Raw genomic sequence first — 25,151 nt, 5'->3', positions numbered from 1 at the left:
CCATTCAAACAAAGATAAAGGCAACTTGTTAAATGACAAATTATCAGTTTCGTTCATGAATTCCTTAAGTTTCCAAACAAAGTTAATCTACAAAAGTACATAATAATAAAACATATTCCAACATTTAAGAGTAAATAGATAAATGTAATGTAAAGGTATGACAGTAACAAACAAAGCCACCAGACAAATAAAGCAAACTCAACTGTACATTAATGTTTCTGGTTTATTTGAATACCTTATTCTCATCTTTTAAACTATTGAAAAAGCAGTCTACAGCCATAAAGAACACATCTTCCAGCACCCCCCCCCCCCTCCAAAAAAAGAATAATTTTGTGTTTGTTTAAAATTGTACAACCTAAAGCAATTTAAGTAGAGCAGCACAATTTAGCCGGATTAAGCCAAAGTAGACCTTCAGCTCCCAAATAAGGGGTCAATTTTATTGGCAACATACTGACAAAACTCATGAATAAAACCAATAGGTGCTAAACCACATTTTGATGAAAAATAATGTCCTAAAGGGGAGAGAATCCAACAGCAGATTTAGAGGAAGGATTTACACAAGGAATAGTGAAAAACAACTGTTATTTCTAATTTCGAATTCTTTGACAGAATATTTTAGAAAAAAGAAACTGCATCCAGGTTATGAAATAAAAGTAAAAAAAAAAAAAACATAAAGAAAAGAAATTGGAACACGAAAAACAAACAAACAAAAAATAAATCCAGTAAAAAAAAAATACATACATATAATACATACATTGGTTACAAAATAACAAATACAAGCACACTTTAAGTACTAAACATATCTGCCATTCATCATCTGATGTTTTGATGGATGTATTAAATTCACATCCAAGAAGTGACCATTAAAATTGAATTAGTTTATCTATTATTTGAGCGTAAACCATGAATGGAATTATTTGAAAGAAATGTAATTAAACTGTGACACGATTATCCAAAAGGAAACGGTCCATAAGTCGAGTCTTTCTAAGTATTTGGATCCAGGTCTGTCACCTCACAATAAAACCTATAACTATAGCTTTAGTTTTTAACTATATATTTAGGCTAACAGTAAACACTAAATATTATTTATATGTAAACCGTTGTGTGACATGGTTTAAACCTCTTAAAACTTGTAGAAGTACAAATGTAGAATTACTTAAGTAAAGGTAACAGAAACAGGAAAAAATCAGATTTACATAAAATTGCTATGATGATATTATGAAAGAGACATGATAGTTGTATCGCATTCCACATAAAAAGAAGACAGAGAGACAGAGAGAGAGTGAGAGAGAGAGAGAGAGAGAGAGAGAGAGAGAGAGAGAGAGAGAGAGAGAGAGAGAGAGAGAGAGAGAGAGACTAAACTAATAGTTTAAGGCTATTGCACAGCCCTGGTACCACAAATGCATGGCAAACTCACTTATCTTTCTTTTTTGTTTTGAAATATTTATATACCTTCATGTTGATTATTTGCACTTATAAAACCTAGCATTATTCACATGCTCCTCACTACACAGTGTGGATGCAAATGTATGATTGTTGTCTGTGTTCAGTGCTTTGAGAACTGAAACTTGTGTTGTTGAAGTGTAATGCGGCTTTTGTGTACATGCATGTGGGGAGATGTTTGGCACTGTGTGTGTACAAAAGCGGGGATGTTAAGCAAGGTTATGATTGAATAGTAAGAATGCTCAATTAAATTATGGATCAACAGCAAGACTGACAGAGTTTCAGAGGAGATATGAGGCACGAGGCTTCAGACAGACCCAATAAGTCTAAGTCACAGGTGCTCCTGGCTGCCTGGAACACCCGGAAGTTCATAATCTTTTGGTCTCTTGTCCTTCTGTTAACCAAGTTAACAGTTCCATGGCAGTCTAAACCATTGGCCAGCATAAGCCGAACTACAACGTTTTTTGTTGATGTTGTTTTTAGATTTTTGTATGCAATTTAATTAAAACACACTGCTTCACATAGCCAAGTCTACAAACAATAAATCCTTAATGATAATTATCTTGATAATAATAACAAGGATAATAATATAGTCATCATGTGTTGGTTCAGCAGCCTTCTTAAGACATTCATTGTGGTTGTTGCATATGTACAGGAAGTCATTTACATCCAAAAGGGGTCAGTGGTTAGAGGTCATCTGAGTCTCTTCTCTGCTGAGTAGATGGACATGTAGTAATCGTTACTGCCCACTGCTAGATGAGGCTAAAGGGGTAAAAGAAAAAAAAGTACATGTATAAAGGTTTTATTTTTTATTAGAAGTATTATTATTGGCTAAACATAAGAAGTTAGTTTATATTTTTAACTGTCAATGTGTGAACAGCTTTTGACCAAAATTCAAAACAGAGATGTTTTTGCTGGAAAAAGAAAAGCCAATTTTGATATTTATGCATACTCCCAAAACTCTCGTTTCATTAAATGACACATGAAATTAATGCTTGTAATGGTCAAAATACTGCATATAGGTTCTTTTTGTTTTCTTAACCAAGAGTACTCTTAATTTAATGTAGTTGATATATTACATTGTTTCCTTAATGTGTAATTATTAGGGTTAACAGATCACAGTTGATTTGACTCACAACCTATGGCTCAAGATGCTTGATTCACAAAAAAAATTAAAATAAAATAAACTGTGTATTTTATTTTGCAAAGTTTAATGAAAGACAAGCCAGTCTTTTTGTTTCTTAATGAAACAATGTGGTATAGGGATAAGAACTTATCTGTTAATCTGTCTAATGAAGGAGAAGAACATGAGAAGACTCCTGCACGTATAGGAGCAGTTTGTCTTTCCTATTAAAAAAGTAATGATAAAGAGCAAGGGATGACAAAAACTGTTATAGCATACAGGCATTATGGGCATTACAAAGTCTCTATATATTAAGTTCAGTTGTGCATCTGAAGTGAAATTGTGCAAATGACAGGACTGATGCTATAATGGTGCTGATGCATATTTTATTGTAAATAAAGTAAACATATTATGCATATTGATATTATTTATGGTAATCAAACAAAAAAAAAAAGGAATCACTTAATAATTAGTTCCCCTTCGGATGGGGAACTTCAATGCTATAGTGGATTAATCCACTTATGGGGATTTCATTCAGAAAGCCAATTGTCTGAAAGAATATGTAAACTGGCTATTAAAATGCCAATAAGTTGTCAGCATCAGCTTGCGCAGCTGATACTTGTTGTAATCAATTAAACAAACACAAGCACAGCGAGAACAAGGTGAGGCATCTTTTTCGCTTCAGAGACTTCACAGCCTTCTGAGAGAGTCGATGAGGGTTTCTCCTGCTGATCTACAGCGGTTTCGAGTGAACGAGAGCGGTCTCTCGGTCCAGAGTGTGATACACGTGGCGGCAGACGGCCGAGCTGGGTTTCTTCCTTGCCTGACGTTCTTTGGGCCGGTCCTCCAGAGCGGTTTGTATATTGCACTTTCACCTAAAAGAGCAATACAGTCGTGCAGCGCATCCTTTTTAGGATGCCGCTCCGACCGTGCATTTCTGGATGTGGTGGTTTCCTATACCCGGATGATGGGCACGAGCACTGCGTTGCATGTCTGAATTCCAGCATGTTAATGCGGTGCTTGCGGGCAGTGCATGCCATTACTGTGGCGGCATGTCTGTTGCACAGTTAAGATCGCGGGTCGCTTTTGCAAAAGAGTCACCCACCCCAGTTGTCTCCCGCTCCGCGGGTGGGCACTCGGTCAGATCTGAGGGTTACAGTGGGAGTAAATCTGCTGCCCTCGGGCTTGCAGACCTCTCGCTCCTCCACACACTCCATCCAAGCTTCAAGTGAGAGAAACACTCCGTCCTCAGATGGCTCTGCCCTCTCACTTGATGACACCCTCGGGAGCGAGCATGGTGGCGGATCTAGAAACAGACATGATAACCGTGCAATCCTGGGCTGCTTCGGCCGCGGGCCTGGAGATGGTTTATCCCCCAGCCCCACAGCCGGACCGACTAGATGGGTGTATGAGGAGGAATAAAAAGGCAAGATCTTCTAGATTCCCATCCCTTTCATCCTGGAAGAGCACAGTGGGCTCACGCAGTCTTGGAGGGCACCTTTCTCTGCCCAATCTGTGTGCAGCTCCGCCTCACCACCCTTGATGGTGGAGCAGCCAGGGTGTACAGGTCGATTTCCCAGATTGAGAGTGCCACTGCGGGCCCACATGGTGTCGGTTTTCCACCCTGCAGGCTAGGGTCCATGCGACCCAGGCTTGTTACAAGCCCCGCACTACACTCAACTGAGCTCCATGGACCTCAAGTCCGCTGCGTGTGCACTGGGATGATGATGGCCACATTAGTGGTCCAGGACCGCTACCTCGGGCTAAAACCTGGCAAAGATATGCGCAGAGTTGACAAAGTTCACTTTTTTGACTCCCCCATATCCCAGGCTGGCCTGTTCGGTGACACGTCGGTGGATTTACCCAGGAATTCACGGCGGTGCAGTCGGATACGATGGGAGTTATCTATAGGCGGAGATGCAAGACCGCTCCCGCCCCCTGAACCATCCACTGCTTGTCGCCGAGAGCGCTCATCTATGAGAGCTGCCCCACCCCACCTGCGCCTCCGGCCAAGTGGCAGTGGCGAGCACCTCACAGACAACCAGCGCTCCCCGCCCCAGGGTGCTGCTAAGTTCAGTAAAACGGACCGCGAAGCGCTCCTGAGGCGGGCCATCTGGAGACCTCATCAAGATGGCGCCGCGGATGGCTGCCTCTGTGTGGAGCTCTCCAGTGTTTGCACTGTTTTCGTTAGTCTGTCCTGTTTTATGTTTATCAAACACGATCAGTTACACCAGGGATGAGCTGCTGAACATTCGGCAGTGCACACCAACTAATCAAGAACTGGATTTTGATTTTTGTGGCGTTTTGTGGAACATTGTAGTCGGTGGAGCAGCAGCACTGTGGAAACGCTACAAGACGCGCAAGCATGGGAAGCGAGCCGGCGTGGCTAAGACAGCGCAGCTTCAGAACGGCGCTGCCCAGCATCCATCTGGCGAATCTCCGCTCTCTTCCTAACAAAATGGACGAACTACTTCTGCTCACATGCAAAAACAAGAACTTTAACAACTCTGCTGTCCTGTGTTTCATAGAAACCTGGCTAAACGAATCCATTCCGGACAGCGCATTAAACCTACCGGACTTTCAGCTGTACAGAGCAGATCGCGATACGGAGTCAACGGGCAAAACGCTGGGACATGCTTTTACATCAACAGAATGTGTTTACATTCCACCGCAAGCACACGTGAGTACTGCGCTGCAACAGCTGGCTGATCTGATCACAGAGACAGAACAACAACACCCGGACTTTTTATCATACTTAGGGACTTTAATCAGGCAAAACTCATACATGAGCTGCCTAAATTCAAACAGCACATTACATGTCCCACCAGAGGCAATAACATTTTGGATCATTGCTACACCACAATAAAGGATGCATATCGCTCCGTCGCCAGAGCAGCTCTAGGACTCTCCGATCACTGCCTGGTTCATCTTATACCAACTTACAGGCACAAACTTTAAACTACTAAGCCAGTATTAAGGAATGTCAAGAGATGGACCAACGACACAGAGCAGGTCTTACAAGCCTTTTTTGAATGCACCGACTGGAATGTTTTTAAAGCTGCAGCCACAGATCTGGACGAGCTCACAGAGACTGTAACATCATACATCAGTTTCTGTGAGGAGTTATGCATCCCTACCAGGACCTACTTGTCATTTAACAATGATAAACCATGGTTCACACCAAAACTCAGACAGCTTCGTCAGGCCAAAGAGGATGCTTACAGGGGTGGTGACAGGATCTTGTACAATCAGGCCAGGAACACATTGACAAAGGAGATTGGTGTGGCTAAGAAAAGCTATGCCACGACCCTGCATCAGTGTGGAGAGGCTTAAAAGGTTTCACTAATTACAAGCCACCGTCCCCCAGTATCGACAGCAATAAACATATTGCAAACGAGCTGAATATGTTCTACTGTAGATTTGACACCTATGACTAGACACCTCACACCTGCCCGGACCATCTCCCTACACAGCCATCAACACCACATCAACACAGCCCGGACCATCTCCCGACACAGCCATCAACACCACATCAACACAGCCCGGACCATCTCCCTACATGGTCATCAATACCACATCAACACAGCCCGGACCATCTCCCTACACAGCCATCAACACCTCCAGCCATCTTCCTCTCCCCCCCTGCACTTCAGATCAGTGAGGATGATGTGCGACAGATCTTTAGTAAACAGAAGAGAGGGAAAGCACCAGGGCCAGATGGTGTCTCACCAGCCTGTCAGAGAACAGATGCTAGCATATCTGAAGGACATCACTGGACCCCTGCTGGACCCCCTGCAGTTCGCCTATAGAGCAAACCGGTCTGTGGATTATGCAGTCAACATGGGACTGCATTATACCCTACAACATCTGGACAAACCAGGGAACTACGCAAGGATTCTGTTTGTGGACTTCAGTTCTGCCTTTAACACCATCGTTCCATCACTGCTTGAGTACAAACTGGCCCAGCTCTCTGTTCCTAGCTCTGTCTGTCAATGGATCACCAGCTTTCTGACAGATAGACACCAGCTAGACAGAATGGGCAAAATCACATCCGACAGCCATACCACCATGTTCTCTCCCCACTGCTCTTCTCCCTGTACACCAACGACTGCACTGCAAAAGACCCCTCCATCAAACTCATTAAGTTTGCAGACGACACTACTGTTATCGGCCTCATCCAGAACGGTGACGAGACTGCATACAGACAGGAGGAGGAGCGGCTGGCGTTATGGTGCAGATACAACAACCTGGAGCTGAACACGCTCAAAACAGTGGAGATGATAGTGGACTTTAGGAGAAACCCCCTGCACTCCCCCCACTCACCATCATGAAAACCACTGTGGCTGCAGTAGAGTCATTCAGGTTCCTGGGCACCACCATCTCTCAGCATCTGAAGTGGGATATTCACATAGACTCTATTGTGAAGAAAGCCCAGCAGAAACTGTACTTCCTTCGTCAGGTAAGGAAGTTCAACCTGCCACAGGAGCTGCTCGTACAGTTCTACTCAGCTGTCATCCAATCCATCCTCTGCACTTCTGGTCACCGTCTGGTTCGGCTCAGCTGCCAAAACCGACTTCCGTAGACTACAGCGAATAGTCTGGACTGCTGTACGAATCACTGGCACAACCCTTCCTACACTTCAAGAACTGTAAAAGGGCTCGCAAAATCACTCTGGACACCTCACACCCAGCACACTACCTGTTCGAACTGTTATCGTCTGGTCGGCGCTTCAGAGCACCAAGCACAAAAACAGCCAGACACAGGAAAAGTTTCTTTCCTCAGGCTGTCTACCTTATGAACAGTTAAATATTCCCCTACTGTGCAATAAATATGTGCAATACTTTCTCATACGCACTTGTACACAGCACCTTATATCAATTTACAATGCAATACTCTCTACATTCGCACTTGTACACAGCACCTTATAACCTGTATATTTATAACAATCTGTACATACAACTCAACATCCAGGTTTCTTGACTAACCGCATCTGTTTAATGTTTATCATTTTTTTTTTTTCAGATTTATTTTGTGTTGTCAACTTGTCACTTTATGTACACTGGAAGCTTCTGTAGCCAAAACAAATTCCTTGTGTGTATGAAGCACACTTGGCAATAAAACTGATTCTGATTCTGAGAAGAGGGAACTTGCTCTCTCTCTGGTGGGGGGGCCGGGCTCCTCAGAGACTATACTTTCCAGCTCGCCGGTTCCGTGCATTTCGCCAGTGGCTCACAGGCTCTGGGAGGACGGTCTCCTTTCTCCCACTCCTGGAGCCCCCCCTCCGGAGCTTGGGTGCAAGGTGAGAGTGAATCTCTCGCCTCCAGCTCTTTCGTTAGACCCCTGCGCTTTTCGGATCAGCACACGCACTCCGCGCTGCCCCACTGCAGGTACGTCAGCGATTGTAGCGATGAGTCCAGCGAAGGCTCTGCCTGCCTGATTAGCGTGGGCCAGCCCTTCGCGGTGGCTCTTACACACAATCAGAATCGGCTATGCGATTCATTTCGCAAAACGGCACCCTAAGTTCACGGCTGTTTATTTCACCAGGGTCAGTCCCCTGTCCGCCCCTGCGAGAGGAGTTTGCTGTCCTCCTGGCGAAGGATGTAATCGAGCCGGTCCCTCCAGCCGAGATGGAGAGCGGGTTTTACAGCCTGTACTTCATCGTGCCCAAAAAGAGCAGTGGGTCACGGCCAATCCTAGATCTGCACGTTTTGAACCGCTGTCTGCACAAGCTGCCACTCAGAATGCTCACGCAGAAGCGCATCCTCCAGTGCGTTCGTCCTCAGGATTGGTTTGCAGCAATAGACCAGAAGGACGCATTCTTTTAATGTCTCCATTCTTCCACACCATCGTCAGTTTCTGCGTTCAGTTTGCGTTCGAAGGTCGAGCCTGGAAGTACAATGTCCTCCCCTTCGGGCTCCCTCTGTCTCCATGGGTCTTCACCAAGCTCGCGGAGGGGGTCTTAGTGACCCTTCGGCTTGCAGGGTCTGGTACCTCCACCTGTTGGGGCTTTAGGTCAACTGAGAAAAGAGCAAACCCGCCTATTTTCTCGGGTTAGAGCCGGACTCAGTGTACTCGGACTATGACATAAACACCTCTCCGGAAAGCGCGCTCAGCTAATGCTGAACTGTCTAAGAGAGTTCGACAGCAAAATAGTGGTCCCACTGAAAACCTTTCAGAGGCCTCTAGGGCATATGGCATCTGTAGCCACTGTTCCGCCAAGCTGATTACTCCATTTGAGACCACTTCAGCACTGGCTTTACGATCGAGTCCCCAGACACGCATGGCACGCGGGCACACACCGAGTCACTGTTACTGCGCTGTGTCACTGCGCCCTCAGCCCTTGGAATGACCCCTCATTCCTACAGGCCGAAGTGCCTCTAGGACAGGCGTCCAGTCATGTTGTTGTTTCAACAGAAGCTTCCAGCACGGGCTGGGGGGCTGTGTGTCGTGGGCAAGCAGCTGTGGGCCTGTGGAAAGGAACCCAGTTGCATTGACATATCAATAACCTAGAGCTGTTGGCAGTGTTCCTCGCTCTCCACCGTTTTTTACCGGTGCTGGAGCAGCGTATATCAACCACATGGGGGTATGCGCTATCGCCGCATGTCTGGAGTCATACGCAGCTGAAACGCTGCGAGCCATTTACATTCCAGGCGAGCTCAACCATGCAGCTGACGTGCTCTCACGGTAGCCTTACGTCCCGGAGAATGGAGACTCCACCCCGAGTCTGTTCTGCTGATATGGGTGCGATGCGGTAAAGCCCAGATCGATCTGTTTGCTTCCCCCAAGTACGCTCATTGCCAGTTGTTTTTTCCCTGACTGAGGGGTCTCTCGGCACGGGTGCACTGGCCCACAGCTGGCCCTGAGGCATGCGCAAATATGCGTTTCCCCCACTGAGCCTGCTCGCGCAGCTACTGTGCAAGCTCAGGGAGGCTGAGGAGCAGGTATTGCTAATGGCGCCTCTCTGGCCCAACCGGACCTGGATGTCAGAACTCTCCCTCCTCGCGATGGCCCTCCCTGGCAGATTTCTTTGAGAGAGGACCTACTCTCTCAGGGACAGGGCACCATCTGGCACACTAGCCCCGATCTTTGGAACCTCCACGTGTGGTCCTTATGCCTAGTTCACACTAAGGGATTTTAAACATCGGCAGATCGCTGTGCTGTTCACACTACATGATTTGATTTTGTGTCTTTTAATCTCTGTGGTGTTCACACTACGCGACACTACGTAAATGATACACAAGAGGGGGGTGGCACACTACAAGATCTGACAGCAACTAGTTCAGTCCAGCTACCAAACCACAGCCAATGAAATGTTGAGAGAGGAGTCGTCAGAAAAAGCTGAACACTGCTTGTGTGCTGATGACATCACAGACAGCGTTTCAAGCTTTCAAGGAAGCATTTAAAAACATCGTCACTCAGCTGATGCATCAGCGGATCAATCGCTCATCTGCAAGGTTTGAGTGGACTGATACACAGATAGTTTTTAATTTCTAAAATTTAATAACTCTTTGAAATAAAACTAACATATCTAAAACATCCTGACGTTTACTGAATATCTGTGTATTTCTTTTTAATATTGTTATTTTTTAAATTACAAAACAGTAAAAACTGAGCATTTCTACCTTTAATTACCATATTGGTCAAAACGACTGCATGCATGTCTGCTAATTTTTCGCTGTGACTTTAAATATGCGTGCATTTTTATACCTAGCAACTTCCTGCTAACATAAACATAACTCTCTGATAGCAAAAACATAAATTTACTTCAGATATATCTTTTAAAACAGCATATTCTGTGCAGGGAAATAGCTCTGTCGGCGAGCTCGTTAACTTCCAAATCGGGCTCAAATCAGGCTTAAAATCCTGTAGTGTGAACTAGGCTTTAGACGCGAGGAAGACTTAGGTAACCTACCGACTGCAGTGGTTAATACCATCACTCAGGCTAGAGCCCCCTCAACGAGGCACGCCTACGCCCTGAAGTGGAGTTCATTGACTGAATGGTGCGTCTCTTGCAGAGAAGACCCCTGAACTTGGCAGATCAGCATTGTGCTTTCTTTCCTCTATGAGAAATTGGAGAGCAGGCTGTCGCCCTCCACACTCAGGGTTTACGTGGCTGCCATTTCCACTCATCATGACGCGGTGGCTCTACTGGTTGCGTTGTCATCGATTAAAAGGGTCAGAGACCTGGAGGTATTTTCGGTCAGTAACTTGTGCCTGGAATTCGAGCCGGCTTACTCTCACGTTGTCCTGAGACCCCGACCGGGATATGTGCCCAAGATTCCTACCACACCATTTTAAGACAAGGTAGTGAGCCTGCAAGCGCTGCCCCCGGAGGAGACAGACCCAGCCCTTTCATTACTTTGTCCAGTTCGCACTTTTGCGAATTTATCTGGACCACACTCAGAGCATTAGATCATCTGAGCATCACTTCGTCTGTTATGGTGGTCTGCAGCAGATAAGTGCCATATAGAAACAGAGGTTGGCCCACTGAATAGTAGATGACATCTTCCTAGCTTACCAGAGCCAGGGCGAGCCGTGTCCCCTAGGAGTGCGTGCGCACTCCACTCGAAGTATCGCATCCTTGTGGGCATCCATGCGGCACCTCTCTAACAGACATCTGTAGAGCTGCGAGCTGGGCGACACCTAATACATTTACAATCTGCAAGTGGAGCCGGTTTCCTCAAGGGTATTAGGTAACACTTGGTGATTGAGGAAACAACTCGGTTAAGGTGTTAAAACACGCTTGCCGCGCCATTCTCCCTAACACAGAGATACATGCGCTTATTCACTTTGTCAGTAAAGTTCCTCGCTTAGGTGAGCCCTGCAGAGATTCCTCCGAGGCCCCCAGTACTGACTCAGCGGAGAAGTCACTCGCTGGCCCATTACGTTGTAGGTCTGCCCTCTGGTCAGCGCGCGTTTTGGGTATAGGCGCCTGCTATGTGTGATCCCCACTAGGCGATCCCATATGCTTATTCAGCCTCCTAACCATCTTATTATATGCATACTCCCCCTTCTCAGGGCTAGTCCATATATTCTGCCCACTTGGGTAGCAGGTGGCCTCCACAGCATCCTCCCTATCGGGACTGCACAATTTCCCAACATACTGTCGTATTAAATTCCTAGAATGATCTAGACGCTTTGCGGCTCCCGAAAAATATATCTAAATCCGTAAATCTTCTATTGAAGTGGGATAAGTAAGGGCCAGGGAACACGTTGGAGGACCGTGCCTCTTGATGATGCAAGTGCGCTCACGCTTGCCTGGCAAACCTCTCATCAAGGGCAAAGGTAAGGTGCAGTCATTATGGCATTTTCCAGACATTTCACCATAAGTGGATTAATCCACTATAGCATTGAAGTTCCCTATCCAAAGGGGAACGCTCTGTTACTAAAGTAACCCTCATAATCAAACTAAAATCAAAACCCCCCCGAGGGGGGGAACGGAAATGCTATATTGCGTTGCCATGCCTCACCTTGCTTTTGCTGTGCTTATATTTGTTTAATTGATTACAACAAGCATCAGCTGCGCAAGCTGACACTGCCAACTCATTGGCCCGTTTACGTACTCTTTCAGACAATTGGCTATCTGAACGAAATCCCCATATGTGGATTAATCTACTATAGCATTTCTGTTTCCCCCCTCGGGGAATGAGGGTTACTTTGGTAACCAGAGCATTTTTTTTACTTGAATATGTGTATTTGTTATTGTTGGTTTACTTTATTTAAAATAAACAATCATTCATTTTTCTTTAGCTTAGTCCCTTATTTATCAGGGGTCGCCACAGTGGAATGAACTGCCAACTATTCCGGCATATCTTTTACGCTGCGGATGCCCTTTCAGTATTGGAAACACCTATACACTCTCACATTCACACACTCACACACACTCATACACTACAGCCATCATTATTTCATCATCATTAGTTCATCCAATTCACCTATACCACATGTCTTTGGAAAGATCTGAAGTGATTTTTTATCTTCAATTATAAGGCGTATGTTAAATAACTAAATGCAAATGTTATTATAAGGCTAATTAGTATTAATAATGAAATACATCAACATTTAATTTTTTTAGCAGATGATTTATACAAATATATATTATTAAAGGTACAGATTTGATAGATTACTGTATTTCATGGCTCAAGAAAAAAAAAAAAAAAAAAAAGTAAAATGTGACTCCTTTAGCAAAAACATATTTTTGAACTTGGGTCAAAAGTACACTGTATTTATGTTTCTGTTCAAATGGATTTGCACATGAAATGTTTCTTCAGTATTTCTTTTTTATTTTTTTCTCCAGTCTGTAGCCATGAATCCATATTGCAATGTAATGCTCATCGAGCTCTTTATTCGGGACAGCTGAGGATATAACAAATCTCCTAAACTTAAAAATTTTAAAAATGTTTTTAAATAAGCTTATCCTGCCCACCAAGGCTGCATTTATTTAATCAAAAACACAGTATAAATTGTAAAATAGTTATTGCCCTATAAAATAACTGTTCAAAAGTAGTTAATAATTTAATTTAATTTAATTTATTCCAGTGATTTCATAGATGAATTTTCAGCTTCATTACTCCAGTCTTCAGTCACATGATTCTTCAGAAATCCCTCTATTATTAATATTATTATTATTATTGATAATAGTAATAAAAGCAATGATGACTGGAGTAATTATTTCATATGAACTAAAGACAATAAAAAGCTGTTTATTTTGTATAGAAAAATATATTTAAGTAAATGCAATCCACTATGTTATCAATTAAGTATAAATGTATCTCTTCAAGTTTTATGCCATCGTGCTGTTTTTTACTTTAATTCTATACTGCTGATTGCTTTCAATGTAACAAAGAAGTTATACCATAGAATACACTTAAAATGCTCCTAAGTAACTTCAGTGTAGTTGGCTACATTTGTCACTAGTACTTGTACTGTATAATTTTATGTTCAACTTAGTTCAAGAGCAACTAAAATTCAAAGCAGCTTTTCCCAACACCACTGTTTATTGTAAGAAAGGTACAATGAGAAAACTCCCTTACCCAGAAAGGGTGGAAGGCCAGGCAGCTGATGGCTCCAATTCTCTGCCCCATAAAACCATCATAGTATTTAATGTTGCTGATCACATCCCCATTAGAGTTATGCACAGCTATAAACTGATTCATAGAGCCACTGGGAGAGAAGGTGTGAGAAAGAGAGAAAATGGGGTTATTATTAACAAGAAAAGTCAAGCATTTCAAAACTGAATGATATCATGGGCATGGATTTATTTTGTTTAATCCAGGTCCTGTAATACGGTGACCTCTGGAAAAAACAAGTTTATAAGTTTACAGTTAAAGACGTTTTATTATGCTATGTCACGTTGAAGTCAGAATTATTAGCCTCCCTGTCTATTTTTTTTTCACGATTTCTGTTTAATGGAGAGTTTTTTTTCCAACACATTTCTAAACATAGTTTCTAATAACTGATTTCTTTTATCTTTGCCATGATGACAGTACATCATATTTTACTAGATATTTTTAAGACACTAGTATTCAAGTAATTAGGTTAACTAGGCAGGTTAGGGTAATTAGGCAAATAATGGTATAATGATGGTTTGTTCTGTAAATCTAAATAAATATATAGCTCAAGGGGGCTAATAATTTTGACCTTAAAATGGCTTTCAAAAAATTAAATAGCTGAAATAAAATAAATAACTTTCTCCTAAAGAAAAAAAATATTTTCAGACATACAGTGAAAATTTCCTTGCTCTGTTATCATTTGGGAAATATTTCTCAAATGTATATATTCTCAATAAATTCTTAACTCTCTCTCTCTCTCATATATATATATATATATATATATATATATATATATATATATATATATATATATATATATATATATATATATATATATGAATACAGTTGAACTCAAAATTAGCCATCCTGTGAATTCGTAAATGATCCATTTTCCATTTCCAAATGATGTTTATCAGAGCAAGGACTTTTTCATAGTACTTTCTATAATATTTTTCGTTCTAGAGAAAGTCATAAGACTATATTTTAAAGATCCAAGAGCAAAGTCTAAAGCGGATCGCGCAAAAGCATTAAGGGCGTTTCCGAATCCACTTTTGCTATTTTAAGGAGAAAAATATGGTTTGCAAGCCAGCGCATGGTCTAAAAGAGTTGTGCTTATTCTCTTAAGGAGTTCTGCGGGTGTTTTGAGATATAAACCAATCAAAGACTCATCTCCCATTCCCTTTAGGATTCAGTTGTGTCATGCCATGGCCCATTTTCTATTTACATTTAATCATAAGGTAAACACAAAAGAAAAGACACAAACTGGTTTGTTAAATACATTTTTTATATAAATAAAATAAAAGTGAAATATTCAGTTTTGATTAATGTCTTTTTGTTAACTGTATGATGAAAAATAAAAGAGTAGCCTATATTAAACTGTTTTCACTGTTAATGACAAAATCATCCATTGCGGCGTTCAGTTATACAGGTCAGGCTTTACAATCTATTCGCAGCAATGAATGTGTTCCCAGATTACCTCGGAAGAACAAACTCAGTTGGAAGGATGAGAGAACTTAGAAACTCATTGTGAGAAATGAGATGCTCGCCGCATGTCTGCATATTTGTGCCAGTCTGTCAGATAAAATTGCTCAAAACCCCTTAATATTTTAGAAAAAGTAGTTAAAGTTTGCATAATCAATGATTCATTACCTGACCTGCGGATTAACAGCAGCACCTGCGGGAATGAGATTGGCGCATAACAGGTATTTATGTGTCCCCCAATATGCAAAGTCAAGAGAGTGACTTTATAGAAATAAAAAAAAAACCTTCAGTCCACCAACCTCAATCAAGTTTGGTTTTGGCCCTTCATAAGTAAAAGCTTGAAAACCCTTGCTTTAAGGTAACAAACTGTACACACTTGATTATGTAATCTGTGAAGTCATGGATGGGTCTCACAATGCAAAGCATAACTTATCCTTCAAGATGTTCATGCTTACTTGGTCATCAATACTGGTTGAAAAAATCGATAATTAACGATCATCCAGTAATCATTATCATCCCTAATGAGGATGATCCTTTGCTGTTGGAGATACTGTTGCACTAAACATTTTTTTGCCAACATGTAAAAAAATAATTATATACCACAAGAACGGTATAACAGAAATTTGATTGATTTTAAAACCGTGACTTTTAAACCTTGAAACCGTGATGTTTACACTGGTTATCGTCCCATGCCTAACTAAGAACAATGTTAAACACGTATTGTTGTCTGATGAGTCCACCTTCACTGTCTTTCACACATCCAAGAGAGTTATAGTGTAATGAAGCCCCAAAGAAGCCCACCACCACCATGGTACAAAGAAGCGTACCAAGAAGCATGGGGGTGGATTAGTGATGGTTTGGGCTGGAATATCAAGGCATTCCCTAGACCCGATACTTGAGGGGTGATGGGAACCATTCTGGAGGACCATGTGTACCCCAATGGTTCAAACATAGTATCCGAAAAGCAGTGCCATGTATCAGGATGATATTGCAGCAAAACACATAGCAGGACTGGTGACAGAGTGATTTGACAAAGATGAAAGTGAAGTTGAATATTTCTAATGGCCTGCACAGTCACCAGACCTAAATAATACTGAGTTTTGGAGAATAGAGTCAGGAAATATTTTCCACTGGCAGCATCACATAATGACCTGGACACTATTCTGCAAGAAGAATGGCAAAAAAATCCTCTGGCCCTACACCACACAAATGAATTATTGTGGTCTAAAACCAGGCGTTTCAGTTTCATTGTCTTACCCCTGTGTACACACAGGGGTCATTTTTACACACATTTTTACAAAGTTTTAGTGATGTTTTCTTCAAAGAGTTGGCCACCATTTATGTCTGAATTAATTAGACATTTAGTAAGTGACTCAAGATCAAGGTTTACACACAGTCATAGTGCAAATGAACAACAATACTAAAGAATAGAATGATTGTGTGAAAAAAATACAAATAAACACAGTGCATTTGCATCCCTCACCAAGCAAACAAATTTGCCTGTGGATGGATGTCCAGAGCTGTCAGTCCTTTGACTGTTTGCAAGGTGTTGACTGATTCTGACATTCGTGGGTCAAAGAACCGCACATCTCCATTTACACTGCAAGAGAGGAAAACAAACTTGTAAGCTGAATTCAAAGTGTGTCAGGCCCAATCTTTAAAAAATGAGAAAGTTATGTGGTAGACAAAAGCAGTTACCTGACACTGATAATGTGTCCTTCAGGCTCTTTCTGCAAGTGTGCTTTCACCACCCAAGCTCCATGTTCCCTGTAAGTCATCACACGACTGTAGAAAAAGATATTTGTTTAGTACACGCTAATCACTTCCGGTCCATACAGATGATGAAGCACTGCTGAGCATTGACCACTAGGTGAAACTGCAGTAATACTGTAGATTGCACCTAAACACAGAAAAACATATTGTCACTTTAGTTAGAACAAGGATGATAATTTATCAGACGAATGTTTCTTCTGCTATGTGCATTTTAGCACTTTGGACAAACTCAAGGAGGTATCAGTAAGATCTTTTTAAAGCAATTATTTTAATCAACAAGGCTGCTTTGAAAATGTATATACCAATCTATCCAAAAAGGTAATTTCTGTTACAATTTCCTAACCTCCATGAATGAATTCTTTTTTCTAATGAACACACACATGTATTCTTGTAGATAAAATGAAAATTAACGGGGATTGAAACTGATGAGTAACCAACATTCTTCAACATATATTTTATGTACTACAGAGAGGAAACAAAGTAATACAAGTTTGGCATGCGACAAGTGGGAGCAAATGATGAAAGAATACAATGCCTTGTACAATTTACAGGAAATTACAATTACAATTGACAGGAACAATCACAGGAAAAATTGGGAAGGTTTTTTTTAATCCAGCCAGTTTCATTATAGTGTACAGTTTTAACTTACATTAGATTCAATCAATACAATAAATTTTATAATAATAATTTATAACAATAAATTCAATACATTTAAATACATATTTAAAAGTATTTAAATACATCTAAATTATATTTCTTTTTTAATATAAGGTACACATTTTGGTGGAAATTAACCACATCATAAATACTAGAATTCAAGTATATTATCATTGTTTGAAAAAAATTGTACAACAGACTTTTTCTGTTTTAAAATAAAAATAATAAAATAAAATAAAATGGTGAAATCTGGGAAAAGAGTTAAAAATCCATTCCAAAAAAATTTAAATAACACAATAGTGTATGCAGAGGATGGGATGCAAGTTTACTTTTTGTTAAGTTTACAATTTTATTAAGCAATTGACGACTTAAAGTATTGGGACTGCCAGACTGAGTGTAAATTACTAAAAACATAACTCAACAACAGTGAATGAGTTGTGGGATACAGAGATGAAGTATAGAATGTGAAGACTGAACAATTACACACATCAAACTGATGAATGTGACAAGTGGAGGAGAAAACCATGAGCATTTGCATAATACAAGCATATTTATAATGAAAAGAGACAGAATAATTTATATATATATTTTTTGAGATTACAGAAAAATACTGGCAGCTGAGTTGTTTTTATAGTATACTCTAGTAGTTGGCATTAACAGTATATTACTGTTAAAACACATGTTTACGGTATGTTTTGATATCTCAAACCTTTAACCTTTGTCTGAAAAATTCATTTGTTATATAAGAAAAAAAAGCCAAGGAAAAAAACAATATCTGGTGATCGTGATTGTTTTAAGTGAGGTGCTAAACTAATAATATTATATTCATTAATATAGTATAATAAAGTAGTCCTAAACTAATATATTATATTTCACCACGGTTATTCAATGCTTAATCTATTATAAAAAGCAATTTAATAACATGCTTGCATGAGCCACAGAATTACAAAGGTTTTTAAGCATATCATGGACAAAAAAATTGTGTAAAATGGTTTAATTTATGCTCACAGAGACATCCATAATCAGCATATGAGCCTCAACAATGGCGGCAATTAACAAAATGAACAGAACTCACAAACAGGCAACTAAAAGTGAAAAAAATCAACAACCTAAAAATAAACAACAGCAGCAGAATTAAAAGCAAATAAAGAACCGTAAGATCAATTAACTAATACATTTATTCATACTGCACACCCAGCCTATATTACAGTATGAAACATTTTAATTGTAACCATTATTGAAGTTCAAGGTCTGATTCTGGAGGTCTGAGTGTTTTATTATTATTATTTTATTTACTCTATTAACTGGAACACGAACTGATTATCTTTCACATTCGCAAGTCAACAAAGATATAAAAAAAGTGGAAAACAGCTAAATAATTCATATAAAGAATCATACTACTGGGCTTTAACCTATAAACCTAGCCCAATCAGAGCAAGACTAGAATTACATACAGTATAACAAAGGTGTATTATAAATTCTGAGTTACAGCACCCAGAGAAAAGCTAAAGTTAAGAAATCAAGGTGGAAATTCCCAACTTAAGCAGTCACTGACCTGCATTATGGTAACAGCAAGCAAAATACAACAACAACAACACCTAAACCTCTGTTAATTCTCTATAAAAACTGTATAGAAGCCAAAGATGTCAGTTATAAGTGAATCTGCTGATATCATGTATATGATGAATAAGACAATGTATAATATATACACAATGGAAAAAAAATATTTTTTAGCTTTAATATTTGAACCAAAAGTGACATGTCAAAAAATAATTATACCCTTCTATATCCCCTTTAATAATCAATAGAAAGGCCTTTATTGTGTTATGTGAAGGGATGCTGACAACAATCCAAATGCAAGATTTATTATGAGAATGGTCAGGAAAGCAATGGTCAACACAGAAACTAACAAATGTATACGGGCAATCCAGAGTCGTGGTCAATAAACAAGCGAATGGTCAGTACAGGCAGCAAGCAACATAAACAAACAAAAAAGAGCGTGGGTGAACACAGCAAGGCAAGGCAAAGGAAACGCGTCATAATGTTCAAAATACAGATAAACAAGACTCAGCACTAATGCATGTGTGCTGTTTAAATAGTCCTTGTAATCAGTCTTTGAGCAGCTTCCAGTTGTCAATGGAAACTCGGAACGTGTGTGTGAGCAGTGCACGACAGGATATGTAGTCCATATAATGGCGGATTTGTAGTTCTTCAGCGATCTACGTGCGTCTCTGCAGCCGCTAGATTACTGGTGATTATAACATATTTGCTATTACAGCCATCAAATGCTTCTTATAACTTTATAACTGACCAGGTATTTGCATGTCTCCATTTGTTTTTTTGCCCATTCATCTTTAGCAATGAACTCCAACTCTTTCAGGTTAGATTGTCTTCTTGCCATCACCCTGATCTTTAGCTTTTTTCACAGATTCTCAATTGGATATAAGTCAGGACTCTAGCATGGTTTCCACAACCATGCTTGATAGTGGGGATGATGTTCTTAGGGCTAAAGGCTTCTACTTTTTGATGTCAAATGAAGGCTACATTATAGTGGCCAAACAATTCAAATTTTGTTTCATCTGACCAAAAAACAGTAGACCAAAAGTCTTCTATTTCCAGTTTTCACTGGAGAACTGGTGTCCCTCTTGGTCTGTGTCCACGAAATCCAGCGATGTGCAGTGTCTGTGGACTGTCTGGCTTGAGATATTGCCACCAGCAGAGCCCAGATTCATCAGGATAGCCTAGGTGGTGATTATTGGATTCTTTTTTTACCTCTCTCATTTGTGTCACTATTGGTTTCTGACCACATTCATTAAGATTTTTCATAGTGCAGAACACCTTGTCATTTTTAATAATACTTTGCCATTGTAGTCACTGGAACTTCAAAACATTTAGATATGATCTTATAGCCCTTTCCTGAGTTGTGAGCAGCCTTATATTGCATCTGTAGGTCCTTACTAAAATCCTTTGTCTTAGTCATGACTGTCCACAAACCAACAGCAGAGAGCTTCTGTTTTTCAACTGCTGAGTTGATTAAAACAGCTGTTTAAATCAGGGTTTTTAGGGTGCTTTAGAAAAGCTAGGACTATTTGAAACGGTTTAGAACTTTGGATGAATAATTTTGGACATGCCACTTTTTGTTTAAAGATTAATAAAAGCTGAGAAATATTTTTTTTCCACAGTGATGCCTCTTGTACATCATTTTTTTTTTATCTTTATACTATTATCTTATTATCTTTTAGGAGAAATCTGGGTCATTTCCAGTAAAATAAATATTAAAATAGAACACCAAATTACAAATACCAAATAATTGATTTGCTCTTTAAATCACATGAAATTTGATAGACAAAAATATCCTAATGACGCACCACTCATTAGGTCCCATTCTACGATCATACACTCGAACAGATCCATCTCCAAGGCCTGCAGCTACTAATGACCGCTGAGGATCACATGACAGGCTGGTCACACAACTGTCTGCCCCTGTTGGGATGTCCTGCAACACACAGACACAAAAGCTACATGATTTAATGGAGGTTTGCTCTATTAATTAAATGGGAACAACATTTTAGGGCCAATGCTCAAAGATCACACAGTTGGCAGTTCATTCCACTGTGGAAACCCCTGATAAATCAGAGACTAAGCCAAAGGAAAATGTATGAATGAATGGTCTGACAATTCACCTAACAACTTGTTAATGAGAAAGGAAACTCAGGATTAGTTAAAATCTTGTCTTATGGGGTTCACTTGACTTTTGTCATCTCATGAAAACAATTTCATTTTACTAGAAAGTCTATGTTAAGGTCCTTTGACAAAATCTACATTGTAAAGTTGAATTGAATTTTAAAAAAAAGAAGATCTAATGGCAAACTGAAATGCCAATTTCGCATTTTGTGCTTTGTAAAGAAAACTGCGTATTTAGATGAAAATCAAACATACAGTTGAAGTCAGATTATTAGCCCCCTTTTGAATTTTTTTTCTTTTTTAAACATTTCACAAATTATGTTTAACAGAGAACTTTTCACAGTATGTCTGATAATATTTTTCTTCTGGAGAAAGTCTTATTTGTTTTATTTTGGCTAGAATAAAAGCAGTTTTTAATTATTTAAAAACCATTTTAAGGTCAAAATTATTAGCCCCTTTAAGCTATATATTTTTTCAATAGTCTGCAGAACAAACCATTGTTATACAATAACTTGCCTAATTACAGTACCCTAACCTGCCTAGTTTACCTAATTAACCTAGTTAAGCCTTTGAATGTCACTTTAAGCTGTATAGAAGTGTCTTGAAAAATATCTAGTAAAATATTATTTACTGTCATCATGGCAAAGATTAAATAAATCAGTTATTAGAGATGAGTTATTAAAACTATTATGTTTAGAAATGTGTTGATAAAATCTCTCCATTAAACAAAAATTGGAGAAAAAAATAAACAGGGGGGCTAATAATTCTGACTTCAACTGTATAAGGACCTACAATTTCAAACATCTGACAATTCAATGTTTGGTAAAAAAGTTGAAATGAAACATTTCATTTAAACGTGAGCCAAGAATTGAAGTAATGCACCTAAATAATGGATCAATAAAGCTCATCTGGGACCAGTGTTATTAAGGTGAAAGTGTGTGTGCTTCTGTTCAGGTGTAACTCAGCCCGTACCTGCACTTTCATTTCTCTTTCTGTGTCCCAGATCCGTATAACTCGAACGTCACCAGACGTCATCAAGAGGCCAGTCTCCTGCTCCCAGTCCACCACCATACCTGCACCTTCAAGTGTTTGGATGGTTTATACATGTGTGTGTACACGCACGCACGCATGCACACACGCTCTCCTGACATGCTTTTACATTGTAATAAAAGATGGTCCTGTCACACAATACCCTTTTCATTTTTTAGAATGAAAATATGGTGAAGGCACCCAAATTTGTCATAAAATCTCAATTATAAACATGTCCTAAAACATGAATTAGTTGAATGCACAAAGTGAAGCTTTTGTATCCTTAAAGATTTTAAATAAAAATAAATCATAGCTTATAAAAACAAGGTATGGTTTTAGAAGTCAAATAATTAATGCCAAAATTCACTCCAGTCAGAAATGGAGGGGTTGACTGAGGACACATTATAGACAGTGACTGGTGAGGATAAAACAAAAAAAAAATATTAACAGAGTAGTAGTTCTCTAGTGGTTTCAACTGGATTTCAAATAATATTTAAATTGTAAATTGTTCAAAGATCGCTAATAGCTCGTAAATTGTACAAAAATAAACACTTTCTCAAAACAAAACAAATCTCATGACACATTATTTATTAATGGTAATAATACTGCATTTAGAGTAGGAATAAGTTTAGGTGCAACATGTTTTACTGGTAGTGCAATTTGCACAGAATTCATTTAGGATATGTAAAATGAATCCTGTGCAATTGATATGTGAAATATATGTAAACCTGTATAAATCTTTATAATAATTATGGCCCTTCCAGTAAAAGCAGATTATTGAATATTGTTAGGCTGAGTGTGTCCATTGCCAACACAGGTAATAACCAAGCACTAAACATCTTTTTAAATGGAGATAATTATGCAGGAAATTTAAACATGAACACATATATAGTAGCAGAAAATGATTATAATACATAATGATAAAAAGTATAACACAAGCATCTGTTAATTTACTGAACTATATCTTGGAAATATAGCTTCATATATTTATATTCATAAACAAAAAGTAAAAAAGGTGAATTGTACCTTAGAAAGCATAAATCCTTATTTGAATTTCTGAATGAACACTTTGGCATTTATAATACACTCATCGCTGCACAGAGAACTTTCTAGTTTTGTTGCTGCAGTGTAGCATCCTGCTTTATTGTATTCACATTTCAAATTCTTTTCTGTACATACCTTATCATATTTCTCACATTCCTAAGCCACTTTAAAGAGCACCTATGATGCTAAATCAACTTTTGGAAGCTATTTTGACAGAACTGTGTGTATGTATGGTGTGTCCGCAGTCATATTGGAGTGAAATAAACACAATAAGTATCTTTTTTTTCAGTTTTCCTGATTTTAAAATAAGATCCAAAATCACAGCAATTTTGAGGCCCACCGCAACATGACGTAGGAGTGTGGTTTTCCCCACCCACCGAATTGACTGACAGGCGCATATTAACATGTCTCCATAATAACGCATATAATCATATCCACAAGACAAGAACAGGACAGTAACCATTGAGAAATTTCTTACTGTAGTATTTCTCATAAAGATCGGCTTCCTTCGTATCTGTCACTGTGCTTTTTATCTACGTGAGACGCATCAGGAAATGGAGACACACATCAGAGCAATAGAGAGAGAGATCTTTATGGATTTGACAAGCATGTGGGTACGGAGGGTGGAGAGAAGTAGTTTGTTTGCATTAAAGTCGCAGGCAACAAAAACAGCTACAGTGTCCTCAGAGCTAGAAATCCCTAAATTCAGAAATATATAATACATAATCTGCTAGGTATTCTGAGCTGAAGATTCTGAGGACACAAAAGGCTTATTTTAAATCTTATTAACGGAGTAAAATAGGTTTAATATTTGTTATATACTTTCTTTTTCTTTCTTTCTTTCTTTCTTTCTTTCTTTCTTTCTTTCTTTCTTTTTTTCTTTCTTTCTTTCTTTCTTACCTTTTTATTGCATACAATTATTAAATAAGATCAAAGTAATAAAACAACATACAACACATAAAACATAAAATAGTTAAAAATAATAAAATAAAATAAACTAATAAAAAGATGTAGGCAATTTGGGGCTCACAAAGCCCGGTCTCTCATTTTCTTTTACTTTGATCTGGGAACTTTTAACAATTTCAGACTTAAAATATCTAGCAGGTATGTAAACAGTCACAAGTTCAGATAAATAAGAAGGTGTCGGAGCATTTAACAACTTAAATACAAAAAAGTACAATTTGAAACTCTACCAGTGTAAACAAACTCCACCAGGCAACCAGTGCAGGGGGTAATGTGCTCAAAGTTACGAGTGCCAGTACGAAATCTAACAGCTGCGTTTTGCACTACTTGTAAGTGATTTATAGGACTGATCAATACCTTTAAGTTGCAGTAGTACAGACATCAAGCTATAAGTAAAGCATGGTTTAACTACTGCATTAACCTGCTTATCAAATAGCAGGGCAGAGTCAAAGACAATACCTAGGTCTTTTACAGATGGCTTTACATAATTAGCTAAACTGCCCATCATTTGATTCAAGTTGCCAGAGATAGCTAATGATCTAAAGACATTTTCCTCAGTCTTTCTCTCATTCATTTTTAAAACGCTTTTGGACATCGAAGGCTTAATATCTGCCAAACAGGCAGTAAGGGTACATAACCCAGCACTATCGTTTTACTTGATGGGTACATATATCGGTGTGTCATCAGCATAAAAAAACGAAAAAGTACTCTACGTTTTCTAAAAAATGAGCCCAAAAGCAGAATATACAGGGAGAATAAAACAGGGGTGAAAATAGAACCTTGTGGAACCCCAGAAAACATGCTTAAGAGGATAAACATCCATTAACATCAATATGTACAAACATGCAAATAATCTCTTTATCCAGTAGCACATTACAAACACACAGTTAGGATTTTTTTTA

At 39.3% G+C, this 25,151-nt stretch overlaps 1 protein-coding gene across 3 annotated transcripts in view; it reads right to left on the bottom strand.

The window, feature by feature from the left end:
- Positions 1 to 205: 205 nt before the first annotated feature.
- Positions 206 to 25,151, bottom strand: part of rptor (regulatory associated protein of MTOR, complex 1) — a 228,242-nt gene continuing 203,296 nt past the window's right edge. For 2 of the 3 annotated variants that reach the window (XM_056459872.1, XM_056459874.1), the window contains exons 31-36: positions 22,186 to 22,292; positions 20,898 to 21,025; positions 16,798 to 16,884; positions 16,583 to 16,699; positions 13,600 to 13,729; positions 206 to 2,205 (exon numbers count right to left, since the gene is read on the bottom strand). In XM_056459872.1, coding sequence (XP_056315847.1) covers positions 2,137 to 2,205; positions 13,600 to 13,729; positions 16,583 to 16,699; positions 16,798 to 16,884; positions 20,898 to 21,025; positions 22,186 to 22,292 — 638 coding nt within the window. In that variant the 3' untranslated portion in view covers positions 206 to 2,136. The remainder of the gene's footprint in view (positions 2,206 to 13,599; positions 13,730 to 16,582; positions 16,700 to 16,797; positions 16,885 to 20,897; positions 21,026 to 22,185; positions 22,293 to 25,151) is intronic. The other variant, XM_056459873.1, reaches the window with a different exon arrangement.

This window comes from Danio aesculapii, chromosome 6 (genome assembly GCF_903798145.1).
Source record: "Danio aesculapii chromosome 6, fDanAes4.1, whole genome shotgun sequence".
NCBI lineage: Eukaryota > Metazoa > Chordata > Actinopteri > Cypriniformes > Danionidae > Danio > Danio aesculapii.
This window is presented reverse-complemented; position numbering and strand designations above follow the sequence as displayed.